This window comes from Etheostoma cragini, chromosome 6 (assembly GCF_013103735.1).
Source record: "Etheostoma cragini isolate CJK2018 chromosome 6, CSU_Ecrag_1.0, whole genome shotgun sequence".
Lineage (NCBI taxonomy): Eukaryota > Metazoa > Chordata > Actinopteri > Perciformes > Percidae > Etheostoma > Etheostoma cragini.
Window position 1 is genome coordinate 11,075,873 of NC_048412.1, and position 16,287 is coordinate 11,092,159.

The window sequence follows — 16,287 nt, forward strand, 5'->3', positions numbered from 1 at the left end:
TTTTCACTCATTCATTTAAGATTCATTTAAGTCCCATAAAACCGGGTATCACTTTGACTGTGTCACGCCATAGCATTACGAGATTGTTGTTAAAAAACAAACAAACATAATAACTAGTGCATTTCATGACTACACATGGACGCCTTAAAAGACAAGTCATGTTACTGTGGGACAAAGGGGAAAGAAAATAGTAGCCGACACAAACACGCAGTAAACGAAATTTAACAAACACACTAAATGGAAGGGGGACTTAATTTAATGTCAGTTACTGACGCACAACCACATCACACATTGCACATTTATTTTATGAATGAAATAGACATATTACACAACTGAGGCCTTGGCTTTCCCTTTGAGCTATTAGTTCTTTTCTGTGATGGCCCTGCCCCAGTATTAGCCATAACTACAGCAGATAACTTGGGCAAAATAACAGTAAAATACAATTAGGCCTACATAAAGAAATCTCCTTTTACCTGGCTCAAAAGGCTGGATACACTAACACAGGCTTTCCGTTGTTACAAAGAAATCTGTGACCCATCACAATACGTCACTGTTGCAAATCATTCTGTGACTGCAGGAAAAATCCAATCTGGGCATAGGCCTTACTAAAAACTATGTAAAAACGTTCTTTTCACTGTTAGTCTGGTTTGCTGTTACTGGTCATTTAAGATCAGTTTATGAAAACTGACAGAGCTTCATAAAAATGTAAAAAAAAAGTTACCAATAATCACTTAACGTAACCAGGTGAAAGAGCGCCTCCAGAAGATGGGTCCTTTCCAGCCAATGAACATCTTCCTGCGTCAGGAGATCGATCGAATGCAGAGGGTGATAGTTCTGGTCCGAAACACGCTGACAGACCTCAAGTTGGCTATCGATGGAACCATCATCATGAGCGAGAATCTGCGAGACGCCCTGGATTGCATGTACGATGCACGCATTCCTTCCCGCTGGAAAAAGGTTTGTTCTTTGCGAACCTAATGTGCCCTTAACGTGATAGCAATTCACTTTTTCTCAACTGGATACATTTGCAATTCTTTTGTAGACTTAGAATTCTTCTGCCCTCACAAGAAAACTAGATCATGCTCATTTCCTGTCTAGCCCTTCCTGGAGCACCTGCACTGCTTTTTAGACGGCCTTTTGAACTTGTTCTGCTTCACAAACGCAAAATGAGGGATCCAAATAGAAACAGTCATCTTTTAATTCTACTGAAAGATATAAATGGCCTTTTCTTTCAAAAAAGAATGCACAATCCACAGTAGGGAACCTCGAAGCACAAGATATTACCTATTTTTTTACTGTGCAAGTAAAAAGTATAATTTTGCTGTTATTTATGTCCTAAAGTAAATACAAGCTTTCCTTGATTCTGACAACATCAGATTTGTCAGAATTGTACCTCGTCATTATTCAACTGCTCAACTTTCTCTTTAGCCCCAAATTATTCCCCTTACCTATTATTTGTACCTGTTTTAGTTGTATTTTATTTTAAAACTGTATCTACAGAACACAAATCCTTGTCATTGATTAATGAGTTACTCTTACTTCAAAATTAATATTGAGAGGAAAGCAAGAGAAAATGAAAGTATAACTTGGCATGACTTTTCTTCTGTCTTATAAAGGAATATTTCTGTTGGCATTCAAGTTATGCTCTTGCAAACATTACATCATTAGAATAATTTAGACTGAATGGCTTCCTGGCTTGAATTCAGACTTTTGTCTGCCTGCAGTACTATCTGCCTTTGGCCCATTTGTCTCAACTTGACTGTGTTATGTTGTTTTGTTGCATTTACATTTTTTTTTTTCTGGCTACACTTGATTCACAATCCATTTCAAGTCTCCCTGTTGTCTTCTCCTCTGATCTGTCTGGGTGACAGTCTTCTGTGTTTCATTGTAATGTTCTGATTTGTTTTTCAGGCATCATGGGCCTCCAGCACCCTGGGGTTCTGGTTCACAGAGTTGCTTGAGCGGAACCGTCAGTTCCAGGCTTGGATCTTTGAAGGGCGGCCCAACTGCTTCTGGATGACAGGCTTCTTCAACCCGCAGGGCTTCCTGACAGCCATGAGACAGGTACACACACGGCATCACGGCTACCTATCTACTTAGCCCCCGCTGGGGAGAACAGATGGCATGCTGAAAGAGAAGCACGCACGCACACACACACTTCTCTTTGTGTTCTAATAGTTTAAAATTTATATTAATGGAGCGGGGGGGGGGGGGGGGGGGGGGGGGGGGGGGGGGGGTGAATACCACAGAGGGATATAATCTGAATGTTTCACCCTACTTGATCCAGACTTGATCCAAGTCATGCCCCTGTAATTTTTTTAGCGAGTGATAATATGCATTTTAGAGCATGCACTCTGTAGTTAACAATGCAAACAACACTACAACATAAAATGTTATACTGTATTTTTCTTTTAACTTGAGGCATATTTGTTTATTTATTTTATTTAAGGGGCTACCGGTGATGTGTTGGGACCTTTACTAGCCCTTTGGCAGCAATACATTTTTCTGTAACTCTCCAAAATGATTGGAGGATGCAAGGATGTACACACAGCCAGTATTTTTTTACAACCATGACATACATGATTAACCTCTGCTTTCTCATCTTACACATCACACTCCACCAAGATGGTGGCCATTTAACTCACTAACAATGTAGTAACACAATAAGCATGGAAACTAGTAAACTAGTATTCACATGAAATAATAAAACATATAGACCAAGCGCTCATACGCTCCACTTAGCACCAACTTTTAATTTGAATTTTAAATGAATGTAGCCTAGAGGCAGTCTGGCACACGTGGATGCTTAATATTTTCCGAGGGTGCTGGAGGAAACGGGAAATCTGTGAGCTATTCATCTTTGTTATATTCCATCTTCATGTCAATGACGATACTTTGGCAACAACTGGCGCAGTTAGCTACAGGGTTGCATCCTCAAAGAAAGCAACTCCAAACTCGTGTTGCGATTTGTGTTGGGTCAGACCCAGCGATGGGTCCGAGTCAGAAAGCTACATGGAAAAGTATGCGCAAAACAAGCCACTTTGAAAAATGTTGGGTGACCCTCCCCTCAACAAAGAATAAAAAGACATGACCCCCCTCCCCCATTTTCCTCTGGTGGTCCATTCCATAAATACTGACCAGTCCCTTAATTGAAACATTTTCTGAGCCCTCCATTTCACACAGATGTGTGTCAATTTGACCCAGAATTTGTTAATGCCTTTAAGTTTCAAGTAAATATTTCCTTTGTCATATCATAAGTCTTTTCGTTTGTTAGCAGTATATCTCCTTTAAACCTTTAACAGATTTCCAAGGTGATCCAGATAGAGAGCTGAGGAATGTTTTCAAGGCGGACAAATTAATTGATGGTACTTAGTAGTTTAAGTAGTAGTAGGAATTGGAAACCATTTAGCACTGGTGTCAGGTTTGTGCATCTTACTGCCTTCCCATTATTTTTTATCCCCGAGGTGGAAAAATCTCAGTTACTTGCTCAGAGACAGAGAAAATAGGCTTGTTCAAGACGAGCTGTGGCGGTGGCGGTGACAAAAAGCTGCGGTCAAGTCAGAGAGTTTCCAGCTGTTTAAATCTGCCTTTAGTCCGAACAGGAAGTCACAGAAACACTCACATCCCGTTTGGTCCAATTCCGATTAATTAAAATGTTATCAGACCCATATATATTAGTCTCCAGTTGTTTTTTATGAGTAACTTTTTAAAATGTTCTACAGACGATCTGTTGCTGAGTTTAAAAAAATAAGCAGACTGTACAGTTTATGATCTGTAATCTGAACATATGTCCATTTAGTTTCTCTGACAACTAAACATTACCATAAGCCACACGTGCCTTAAAATTAGAAAAATATCACTTGAAATCTATCCAATTCTAAAACAATAAGTTTATATAAAACGTCATATTTATGAGTCAATTCTGAGCCAATGGGCTCTTAGATCCGCTGAGAACCAGGTGTTTCCCATCATGCCCTGGTTCTTGCAGTCCAAGTCGGACACAAATCTATCAGGCAGACGTTGGACGGCGATGGCCAGTGATGGATTCTGCGCAGGCCTGGCTCATCTCGAAGGGGCCTAATATTTTGGATGACCAAAATTCCTGGCTTTTTCTTACTGTCCTTGCCATTGATTGTCAATCCCTATCTTTTTAATTTGGCCCACTAAGGGTTTTGTTTGTTATGTTCCCCCCTTACAAAATGCACTCTGGATTTGCTGTTTTTGAGTGGTACAGGATTCATTTGCTTTCTGTTGGCGCAGCACCTGACACAGCGCAATCAGTGTACGTCTCTGCCCTGCACAGTACTTCTTTATTGTACCTCTATTACAGCCCTTTTCTCAGAATTGATTTTTTTGTGAGAAAACAGTTGTCAAATGTCAGCTCTGTCATTCACGTATACTGCCTTGTTATAGTTCCCACACCATTGCCTGAACCTGTGGATTTGTTCCTGAACTTGTAGGAGATCACTCGGGCCAACAAGGGCTGGGCCCTGGACCGCATGGTGCTGTGCAACGAAGTGACCAGGTGGATGAAGGACGACATCACCCAACCCCCCGCAGAGGGAGTGTATGTCTACGGCCTCTACCTGGAGGGAGCCGGCTGGGATCGCCGCAGCTGTAAACTAATCGACTCCAAACCCAAAGTACTCTTCGAGATGATGCCTGTGATCAGGATGTATGCTGAGAATAATGGTGAGAATGATTACCTGAGAACATTAGATGGAGGGAAGCCTCCTGAGATTAAAAGGTAAAAAGGGTATTTAAATGTGACTGAATTAAAAACACTTTTATCCTGTCCTTTTTCATTACATGATCAATCTTTCTTGTCTTTGTCAGTCTCAGTCCATCCCTCTTCTCTCCTCATCAACATTTGCATGTAACATTTAAATGTCAAGCAGACAAAGTGCTATTTATTTTGTCTGGGAATAGATTACCAGCCGTATGAAGCACGAGGTTTGTTCTGAATGAGACCCGACTACATTCAGGCAGGCAGCAGAGAGACGGGGCCCCAGTGGACGCCTGCAAGCCAGGCTGCCTGGGAAATGAATTAATGATCCAATAACACACATAATGCGGTCTGTTTACACCTTGTCCCCTCCCAGCTTTTCCCACAAGTAGGCTGCCTGCTGGGTTTGTGTGTGTGTGTGTGTTTGTGTGTTTTGCCAGAGAAAAGGAGAGTAGTAAGGAATATTTCTGTAGACAAGTGGTTGCAAGAGCATTGTGTGACATGCATGAGTGTCTTGAAAACTCCTCTACTTAATTGTGACCCCCTTCAAAGAGATGAGGTGCATCTCTGAAGACTGACTGGACAAGGGCTGTTTGTTTGCTTGTGAAACAGCAGGCAACAACTAACCAGCTACTAAGCTAACTTAACACCAAAGAGCAATAAGGCGGTACTGTGGGAGTAGTGGGAAATAACCACATGTTCTCCTAATCTGATTTTTGCCTGATTTGACCATGGTATCGCCTCACTGATTTAAATATCTCATTGACTTAAAAAACCTCTAGGAATGAAGATGTATGTTGAACTTCATTAAGATATTTTGCCAGCTGTTAATCTGTTTTCTATCACTTTTCATGTAAAACGTTAGTTGCCGTTTTTGATTTTCTTCTTCGGCAGTGTGTATCAAGTGACACTTATATGTTGTTTTTCTTTGCTGCAGGAGTGAAGGATTCCCGCCTCTACTCCTGTCCAATCTACAAGAAGCCAGTTAGGACCGACATGAATTACATCGCAGCTGTAGACCTGAAGACTTCCCTTCCTCCAGAGTACTGGATCCTACGGGGCGTGGCACTCCTCTGTGACGTCAAATGAGGCCTCATGTTAAGAAACACTGTAACACATCTTGTAGGTTAGATAGTGACTTCCCATCAGTCACATACCCATAGACTAGAGTCTGCCGGATAAAAAAAAGCTGTTACCATGGCTACCACTGTTTGTTTTTTTCTTATATGCAGCAATCTACTTACTTGTTTTTCTTTTCACACTAGAGGCACCAGGGGTAAAGCCAGCACTTCCTGATAATGGGAAAAAAGCCTGTTGAAACATTAGTGTAGAGGAACTTTTTAGTGTAGAATAAGAGCAATCGCTAACAGTACGTACTATTGTAAGTGACAGCAAAGTGACCGTACAGAAAATTACAGGAGTTGAGATCAAATAATGTATTTTCTTCAGTCAACAGAAATGATCAAATTTGAAAAATCTTGTCAGTTATTTGTTTTGCTCGAGGTTAAATGGGACAAAGGCAGCTGTGGTGTGATGACGGCGGTGTGAAGGTCAGCTATAAATGTCTGGCTCCTCAGGCTCTTGCGTAAGGTTTCTAGTTTTGGAGTCTGGTCCGTGCAGTGAACCTACCATAACATAAATCATTTTCAGGATAAAGATCAGGATGAACATTAGTTATTATTATTTATTAAAGAGGCTCTGAGTTTTTTAACAGTAACACTTTACGTAGTTGGGCCAGTTAACATCTAACCACATCTGTCTTGTGTGTGTTACCCGGATTGTGTCCATTTGCTTTCATTCGATTTTAGTCTCTTAAAAAGAAAGCAATGTAAAGCAGACAGGACAAAGACAGAGCTGCTTTACTGAATGATTCAGTTTTGGCCCTGATGAGTCTCTATATATTGTATCTTTCCATCTGCTCACCGGGGGCATTGCTCAATGTCACGTAGAGCGGTCTAGAGTTGGACAAGTTGAACCAAAAAGGACTCATTTTAATCGGAAACAAGGTATTTGATTGATGTCCTCAACTTATGTCTATGCTTTATCATCCTGCTGTTTATTTTAGATCAAGTGCACATCACAGCACACTGCTGTCATGTTAATATGCTGGGAGCTGTTTATTTTTTAAAGAAGCTGGCATGCAAATAATAACACTTAGTAGAACTGAAATACATATAAATTTTAATTAAGTTTTTAGAAAAAACAATGGCATCATCAAAACAGCAAAACACTTTTTCTGTAGTATTTTGTTTTGTTACAAAACCACCATACCATATGCACTCTAAAGCTACACTGTTCACACATCAGGCTTGGGTTTCCCAAATTAAAAGCATCACACTAAAATCATTTCATCCCTTTGTTGTCCTGTAGTTTTACTCTAACCTGACATCTAAATATGTAAGGCTCAGATCTGATCCCAGCAGCCTTGTCTGACCAGCTACAAACAGGCATCTGACCTATGCAATAAATACTTTAAAATATTTTAGTGTTGTGTAGTCAATGAAGACAACTTGATTAAAGTATTAAGAAAGTTTTGAGAAACTTGGCAGCATGAATATCAGAATATATTCATAGATTCTTTTTTTTTTTTTTTAGTGCTTTTCCTTTTATGGACCGCCTGTAAAACACAGACTTCATGCTCCTTACTAGGTTCCTGGAGTTATCTACACATATGTGTGTCTCCTTGTTGGCTCGCTGTTTTTTAAACCAGAACAACTTCTCAATTCTCAATGGCATTTCGGTCCCTCCAGGATTTTGCAGCTTTTATTTGAGATTGTTGCGGCCCAAAATGCCGGATTTTGTGGGAGCTTTTGTAAAAAACTTTTGTACAAAAGCTCCCAAAAATAACAATTTATTAAATGAATTAAATATATGAAATGTCTGTCAGTGGCTTGTTGATCTTCACGTTGTTAGTTAATTTCCTATCCTGGCCTGGGACACACATTCATACGGTTCGATGAAGTACTTATCGGACTTATCAGTGCACTTACAATAAAGAGCATACCTGTCCTCAATTTAGGTCATCCTGTACGTCTCATCTCTGGTTTTTCCTGCATCCACCGTGTGTGTGTGTGTGTGTGTGTGTGTGTGTCTGCCTTGCTTCAGTCCTGGGGGAAACTCAGCAGCCATGCCTGCTGCAGAGAGTCGACAGGATTGAAACAGCGGCAGCTTTCAGCAACTTCAGAGTGAAAAAAACGTTCCAGCCGACTTCGATGTAATGTAAATGTATACAGTTTGGCAGGACGGTCTGAAATGTTTTGCATGGTCTTTCACTGTACTTTTGTATGAATGAATGTGAGATGTTCGAGTTACACATCTTGTCTTCATATCAGAAACAAGGAAATGAATTTGGCGACATATGTGTGACGTCGATCCGTTCTCACTGCCGCTTGGTTATTGGCTCTGAGTCACATACTGATACAAAGTCTGGCACGTGGGACTGCTGGGATTGGTTGAAGGGAAACTCTGGTTATTAGTAAAATGTTTTGTATTATTATTCACGCTAAAATTCTTGACTTTTTGGATCAAGAGGCCTTGATGTTAAAATTGTAGCCACGTTCTTTATTTTACATGTTTTTGTTTGTCCAAAATGTACCATGTCCTTTAAGTGAACAGATTATAGATTATGTTTTTGATGTGACTGCCTCAAGCCTCCCAGAACTGAGTCAAAATATTAATTTAGACAATTTCAGATTCTTCTCTCGGACTAAACTTGTATACATTCGATCTGACTGGCTTGTGCCACTGTGGCTTTTCTCGATCTTACATTCAAATTCAAATTTATTTCAGGGGTTATTGCCTAATTGCTGTACATGCTACACTTACATACTGTACAGTAAGTGACTAAATGTATACTACAGCTGTGGAAAAGGTAACTTGCATTATATCCAAATCAGATTTCTATCCTCCTTGTAGCGCAGACACGATTCCTTTTTGTTACAACAGCATTGAGAAGATCAAATCTCCGTCTGTAATGAACATCTGTTCTTGTCTGTGTAAAATCCAGGATATTTGGAACCAGTCTTACGACATTACATTCCCTTGGGACAGTGAGCGGGTCATCTCAGTGTGCACAAAGTAGGTTTTTAGCTCCCCTTTGCCCTTGACGTTGATAATGCCTCGACAAGAGCACATGTAGCCCAGGGTCAGAAGGATGCGACTTGTCTCCTCCGTCACCTACAGAGAGAACCAGATAGGTAACATCCGTTTGGCTTATATTAAACACAACTATACTAAATTCCTGCAAGCAAAAATTCTTAGCTCTCCAAAGGAATATATTTCCATATGTTGCTCTGTATCAACAGACAAAAATCTGACTTTAAGTTGGATATAAAGTGTTGTCTAAACTTAAATCTTTAGATTAATTTCATCTCACATTGAAAAAATGCACAATTTAAGAGCTGCAATTGATAGGTGCCTGCCATCAAACAGGATGTGAAATATGTGTACTACCTTGGAATAACAATTCTTATTGTTGTCTCTGAATATTAAAATATCAACAAACAATCTATGAATGCATTTGAAAGCACTGCAGTTGTTCTGCATTGCACAGCACAGCAGATGGCTCTATCAAATGTGTGCAGGCTGTGAAGTGTAATACAGCTCTCTGAAGACAGAATGATTCCCACAGCCACATGCCATGCAGAAAAAACATATCTTATCAGTGCCCAGCATGGTGAAAATGTAAGATTTGAAGATGTGACATGATGTTGAAATGTTGAGATCTCCTTGCTGCCATAAATAGCACAAGCTGAGGCAAAAAAAAGTTGTATCTTTAAAACATCGGTTCTGACATTTAAAGTGTCTCAAAATGGAGCAGTGCTGCTGCTTTTAAAGAAGCAATCAACTTCAAACAGAATGTGATGTTTGACAGATACAGAGACTTCTCAAACTGGTTTGTTCTTGAATGCATCCCAGAAAAGGGTTTTTCTTATTTTTAACAAAACCCATAAAAAAGAAACTAGGGTTGATACTTGCCAACTTTCCTGCCCTATCTGTGGCATTTGGTCCCAAGTCCATTCATTACTTCTGAAGATGCCAATCTTTAGAAATTAGAACTGCAGTTTTAAGCAAATAATATTCATTGGCACTATTGTTGGCACAGCTATTTTTAGCTATGAATTAATAGACACTAGTGAGTGTATACAGCAGCAGGACAGTGTATGTAGTATTGAGTACAAAAGGGACAAAGCCCAATTGTAACATGTCCCTTAGTAAAATGGTGTGGCTCACTGAATAATATGCAATAGTCTTTGGATAACAGTAGAGCTGTTCAGCACAGAGTCAAACTCAGCATCAGGTTTTGGACATACAACACTTCATGGTTGACTTTTAGCTTTTCACGGGATTGGTTTATATGAAAAATGGACAATATTGCTGCACATACCCCATAATTACCTGTATCTTTCCTAGGACTCCAGTGCTGTCCATCCTGCTGGCTACATTCACTGTGTTCCCCCAGATATCATACTGTGGTTTCTGGGCTCCAATGACTCCAGCAATCACTGGACCATGGTTGATACCTGACAAAGGACACCAAGCACCAATTAGTGAATATTCCAGATGTTTTTTTTACCATATTTGCTCAGTTACATCTTCAAATCCTTTTTGTGATCTAAATGGGAAATTACAGTACACCGGGGTTAGTGGTATTGGGTGCAGGTTTAATAAACAACAACAACATAATTACAGTTAGAGATATTGTATTACCTTTCCCATACATTTCTCACATCTTAAATTACAGTTTGATCCATCAGACACATGTAAAGAAAAAGAGACATTTTCTTCTAATATGAAAAAGGTGTAACTGAATCAGGAAATGATAAGCACATCATTATTTTGTCTCATTCTCTGAGGTCATACAAGAACAATTACATTTTTTTGATATTACTGATTAATGTCTGAGTGCAGCCCCAAAAGGCCTTCAGCAAGAGACCTGCTGCTTTTAGAATAGACACAGCTTTTCACAAGATGTCATCAGAAGATGAGATGAAGTGGAATCTAAATGCAGCTGAACTCTTAATCCCTAACACTCCCAGCACCTCTGCTAGCAGGCTCTGAAGCTTTTCACAACACTGAGATAACACTGTGCCTCTCTTAACTCTGGCTTCTGAGTCAATTTCCAGATTGCTGGAAATTGCGATGTGCACAAGTGCACAAGCATTTGTCCAGCACCAGTGGGTGGGGACTTGTATCCCTCTCTTTTGGAGCGCCCTGGGCCCATCTGGAAGCAGTAGGGATGTACAGTCACACACACATGCACACTGCTGAGTAATGGAGCATCCCATGCTGTGATATTCGCAGACAGGTTAAAGGTATCAAGCTTGACTCTTACCGCAAGAAGGGAGCTGGGACATGCCCGCAATGCTTTTGTCTTCATTTCTCCCTCTAAGCTTAAGTCTGTCTCTCTCTTACTCTGCTGTTAGGTTGCCATGACTATACCCATGTTTTGCTGCAAACATGAGTCTTGATATTTAGACATGTAAAGTGCACATCTCTCTCTGTTTCTATCAAGATAATTAAATTATCTTCCACAGCATCCTGGTACTCTAAAATTAGAAAGAAATGGACCCATGAAGATTACCTGTCCATGTCAGTAAATTACATTTCAAAAATTATTTTAGTAAGCCCCTGTTCTATGTACTAAAACTCCAGTTGTGTTATTCTAAACAAAGTAATGCTAAGATAGGATTTCTGCCAATGTACGGTACCTCTCACTCAACAGCAGGGATATTGTTGTACCTTCAAATTTCATCTAATTTATCTGCTCATTTTTTATGTCTGACAGACAACAAAGTATATTTAGAGGAATTCATATTTTCTATTCTTACTATCTGGCCAGTAACATTGACTGGTGAAGTGATGGAGAATTCACAGGTGGAAGTCACTTTTTTGAAAAGGTAACCATACGACCATTGGGTAAAAGCCTTTTAGTAGTTAAAAAAATATTGAACTAACTCTAACAGCACTTTGCTTTTAAATGTAGCTTTTGTGTGTAACTCACCAACTCTGAGTTTGAAGTCATTGAAGGAGTGTTTGTTAATAACATCCAGCTTCCCCACCAAGGCAAATGCAAACTCTAACATGGTCCCTATGTGCATGTACTGCCTGTCATGCTCCTGGGAAACAGGGAGGAAACAACCAAAATAAAAATGTCGACAGGTGACAATAATTGACACAATAATTGAGCATGATTTTAATGCGTGTGATGAGCCTACCTGTAAAGTGTACTCAGGCCCGGGTGATGCATTCAGGCCAGTAGCAGCCATGTAAGTACTGCCAATAGTCTTGATCTTTTCCACACCACTGAATTTAGGTTTGGACAGCAGCTACAAACACAAATAAAAACACAATCCACAAACATTTAAAACAAATGAGACACAGTTTATGGAGTAAGTGATTGTTCATCCTGTCAAAACCTCTCAAAATATTATTAAGGTATTAAGTTACTAACACAGGAGAATGTAGCTTGCATAGTTCATAGCATCCTATCTATCCATACTACTAGAAAATCACTGACACCTACTCGATAAGATGTCCTGTTTTTTCTTCTAGCAATTGTGGTGCACATGTACGATGTTGTGAAGGTTGCAAGAGTGAGGGTTATTTACCTCGTCAAAATCAGCAATAATTTCGTTAAGGAGCCTGAGGCACTCTAATCCTTCTTTGTTGACGTCAGATTCGGTGTAGAACTCTTTAAAGTCTGGGATGGAGGCGAACATGACACACACCAGGTCATAGGACTGGTGGTACAAATCCTGCATGACAAAATACAGATGTTAGCTTTTACAGCAGCAAAATAATGTTATAAAATTGTTGTTGAAATTGATAAGCCACGTAGTTATTAACATGGATGACAAACAGATGACAAGATTATGATGAATGTCAGATCCAGACCATCAGAGCGTTCTGTGTACATTTAAGCTTAAAAATACTTGACAGTATTCTTCAATGAAAGCATCAGCGGGATCAGAGAGGCAGACAAAAACACATGATAAACAGAAAAATGAACACCCAAATTAGAGTGACTTTAAAAATCCATTAGACAAGCAACTTGCTCTTGGATCCTGTTAAAATGCAGGGAGAGTGTCTGCTGACTCTTGTCAGAATTTTTGCAGCAGAAGCATCACTTCTATTTAAACTCCTATTACCTCCAGGATACCAAGTCCGCTAACCTTACTAAGATGTGAAACGTTTCCCAGTTCACACTATGAGAAGCACTCGGATGAAGGTAATTATGGTGCAAAATGTGAGAGCGCATAGATGCGATATGAACGCTTGTAGAATATGATTTGAGAGCTTGTAGAAAAAAATCTGTACTAGTATTTTTTTCTTCTTCTTTTCACTTTGGTCACTTATCCAGTACAACCACAACCACATTCACCGCCAGTGTTTAACTGTTAAAAGTGTTAGGATAACTAAAATGTAAATGAGCTGGAGCTCCGATCAGATCAGGTCGAGGTCGGCAGCGAAGCTTTCTAGGAATGTTTCCACGTTGGCCAAGCCGCACTGATGGCCGTCCGTTTGCAAGACCTGGAGCTCACCGCCAGTGTTTCATTTGGACTGTTAACAGTGTTGAGATAATTAAAAGGTGATAACAGTATTTAGAAGCGGGCTAGTTGCTAGTTAGCTAACGCTAACTTTCATGCTACATAAATTAGCTGGACAGAGTTGTCCTTCATCTGACGATAGAAACCCTGCTGTCCAGAGATACAAATTAGTTTTGCACCAAATGTATCGCTAGAAGTGTTGCAAAAGTCGTGCGCAGACTCGCCGCTGTGTGATGCGAGAGAGCACATTGGAGCGAGAGATCACTGATTTTTAATCACTGAGTTGTGGTTGTACTGGAAAAGTGACTGGAGTGGAAAAAAAAAATGTGAGTACAGATTTACTTCTACAACCTCTTAAATCATATTTTACAAGTGCTCACAACACATCTACAAGTACAGATTTTTTTTACAAGCCCTCAAATCACATTCTACAAGTGCTCACATTGTATCTATGCACTTTCACATTTTGCACCATTTTTACCTTCATACACTCGGGATATAAGTAACAATGATGCATGGGAAAGTCTCAGGCATGTCAGCAAATTCACTAATGTTTTTATCATTCGTCTAGGTAATGAATCATTCTAATGCTACATTTTTTTTATAGAAGACCTGAAAGGCTGAGATTGTTGGCCATGGATAGTATCTAGTGTGTAAAAGATAAACTTTTACTTTTAAATTGGGCTGTTTTGAAGACAAGAAAGCCGTGCTAAAGCCCTAAATGCCTAATAAAAATGGAATTGAAAGTTCAGACAAATGCAGTATGAACAATAAACACCTAAATTCATAGTCAACAACAAATGTCTGCTGTAAAACATAATGGAACTATGTATAGACTTTGTTTGACCAGCATTGTGAAGGCCATGGCAAAACCTTCAGTTTAAGCCTCTTGATGTAATCCACCGTGGATTTTGAGGTGTGTTTAGGATCATCATCTATTTGTAGAAGCCATTCTCTCTTTACCTTTAGCTTTTCACAGATAGCATCAAATTAGCGTCCAAAATGTGCTGACATTTTATTGAATCCATTTTTCCTTCTACTCATAAAATGTTCCCTGTGCCACTGGCTGCAATACAACCCCAAAGCATGACTGACCCCCCCCCCCCATGCTTAACAGTTGGACAGAGGTTGTTTGCATTAAATTCTGTGCCCTTTCTTCTCCAAACGTACCTTTGCTCATTGTGGCCATTGTTTGACTTGCTTTTCTCACAATCCTGCGAGCTGTTCTGTCTCATATTTTTCTTGGTCTTCCAGATCTTGCTTTAACGTCCACTGTTCCTGATGACTGCCATTTCTCAATTACATTCCAAATAGAGGATATTGGCATCTGAAAACACTTTGCTATCTTTTTTATAGCCTTCTCCTGCTTTGTGAGCATCAACTGTTTTCAGTTTCAGTGAAACTGCTTAGAAGAACCCATGGTGCTAATTGTTGGGGCAAGACCAAATGAGTCTGGGCATTTAAAACCCTAAGATTGACATCACCTGGTCTATCCAGACGTTCATTGAGAACAATCCATGACACATTTCTTTTTTTACCTTGCCTTTCAAGACTTCTGTAGGTTTGATGTGTCACACTTTCAGCATAAACTGAATTATACATCTTATTGCCTAAATATTTAATTAATTATATATCATTATAAATAAAAGGCAGCAAAGAAATATGTACATATTCCAGATGTAATGTATTGACATTAAACTGAATGTAATGGACCTTGGCATATCGCCACTGGTACTGCAAGAACTAAACACAATACATGCATAATGGATAGAAAACACAACTGCATACCTCATTTTTCCAGTTGCGTGCCAGGAAATGCTCTGCAACGTGAGCAGGCAGGACATTCTCCAACAAAACCCGGTTGAGGTTCTCCATTGTTTCAATCTCCTCGCACTCCTTCTTGAACTTGTTCTTCCACAGAAAGTCTAACCTACAGTAATATTCATTCTGTTACAAGAGGACAAAGAGGTGAAGAGACTGAAGGTACAGCTGTACAGCTTGCTTCCATCAAGTCACAGAGAAAAAATAGAAACTGCCTCAAAATGTGGATTCCACTATGGCTTAAAGACAAAAAAGAATATGTAACACTGAAAAGAACGGGCTACAACTTTGTCACATTTTCAAAAAACTCATACCACAATGTCCGTCAAGACAGAAATGCAGTGGTTTACAAAGCTTTGGTGAAATCAGAAATGAAAAGCCACAAATGACTTTGCCAGGACTACATTAACAAGACGGTAACACTTTATTTAAGGTGCTTATAATAAGCAGTAATTAACAGTTATTAAAACACTTGATATATAATACACTTGATGATATAATAAACATCTTATTCATTTTTCATGAGCTGTCCACAAACATTTTTTCTTATAGGTATCTACAAGCAAACAATAAATGTGTTCAATCTATGATTACTAATAAAGTCTTATTAATTTTAACAAACAGATTAAGGTTTATTACAGGTATATAAACCATTAGTTTCTATTAAAAGCCTAAAAGTGTCTTATAAGCAATAACAAATGCACTAATTGTGCTTTAATTAACACTTTTATGGACTTATTTATGTTTATAAGCATCTTGTTAGGTCTTATGGGTGTCTAAATAACTTGAACTACTGCTTATTAAAAGTGTAATGCTTTATATTAAACATTAATGATGTAATATTTAGTTAATTATCATTTCACAGTTAGAAAAGTCTGTTTTACTGTTAAACAATAAAATTATAATTAATAAGGTTTACAAATTATTAATAGTGCTGGTGATACACATATACTTATGTACTATATTAGATATCGGGTAATGATACAAACATTTTTGTAAACCTATGAGAAAAACTTTTTTAATACATCTAATAACAAAACAATATATATATATATATATATACTCACCGGCCACTTTATTAGGTACACCTGTCCAACTGCTCGTTAACACTTAATTTTAAGGGTGCTCCGATTGATCGGTCACTGATCGTTATCGGCCGATAAAGGCTTTAAATAGTTTGATCGGTGGTCT

General features: G+C 39.0%; 2 protein-coding genes across 4 annotated transcripts in view; one reads left to right on the forward strand and one right to left on the reverse strand.

Annotated features, from left to right (window-relative positions):
* dnah5 (dynein, axonemal, heavy chain 5) overlaps positions 1 to 6,351 on the forward strand; it is a 113,551-nt gene extending 107,200 nt beyond the window's left edge. Inside the window, exons 85-88 of one of the 2 annotated variants that reach the window (XM_034874454.1) lie at positions 745 to 957; positions 1,912 to 2,064; positions 4,461 to 4,692; positions 5,664 to 6,351. In XM_034874454.1, the coding sequence (XP_034730345.1) occupies positions 745 to 957; positions 1,912 to 2,064; positions 4,461 to 4,692; positions 5,664 to 5,815 (750 nt within the window). In that variant the 3' untranslated portion in view covers positions 5,816 to 6,351. The remainder of the gene's footprint in view (positions 1 to 744; positions 958 to 1,911; positions 2,065 to 4,460; positions 4,693 to 5,663) is intronic. The other variant, XM_034874455.1, reaches the window with a different exon arrangement.
* A 1,890-nt stretch (positions 6,352 to 8,241) lies between these two features.
* adcy2a (adenylate cyclase 2a) overlaps positions 8,242 to 16,287 on the reverse strand; it is a 71,702-nt gene continuing 63,656 nt past the window's right edge. The window contains exons 19-24 of one of the 2 annotated variants that reach the window (XM_034874428.1): positions 15,064 to 15,205; positions 12,337 to 12,483; positions 11,944 to 12,054; positions 11,730 to 11,844; positions 10,124 to 10,248; positions 8,242 to 8,902 (exon numbers count right to left, since the gene is read on the reverse strand). In XM_034874428.1, coding sequence (XP_034730319.1) covers positions 8,750 to 8,902; positions 10,124 to 10,248; positions 11,730 to 11,844; positions 11,944 to 12,054; positions 12,337 to 12,483; positions 15,064 to 15,205 — 793 coding nt within the window. In that variant the 3' untranslated portion in view covers positions 8,242 to 8,749. Of the gene's footprint in view, positions 8,903 to 10,123; positions 10,249 to 11,729; positions 11,845 to 11,943; positions 12,055 to 12,336; positions 12,484 to 15,063; positions 15,223 to 16,287 lie in introns of both variants that reach the window. The other variant, XM_034874427.1, reaches the window with a different exon arrangement.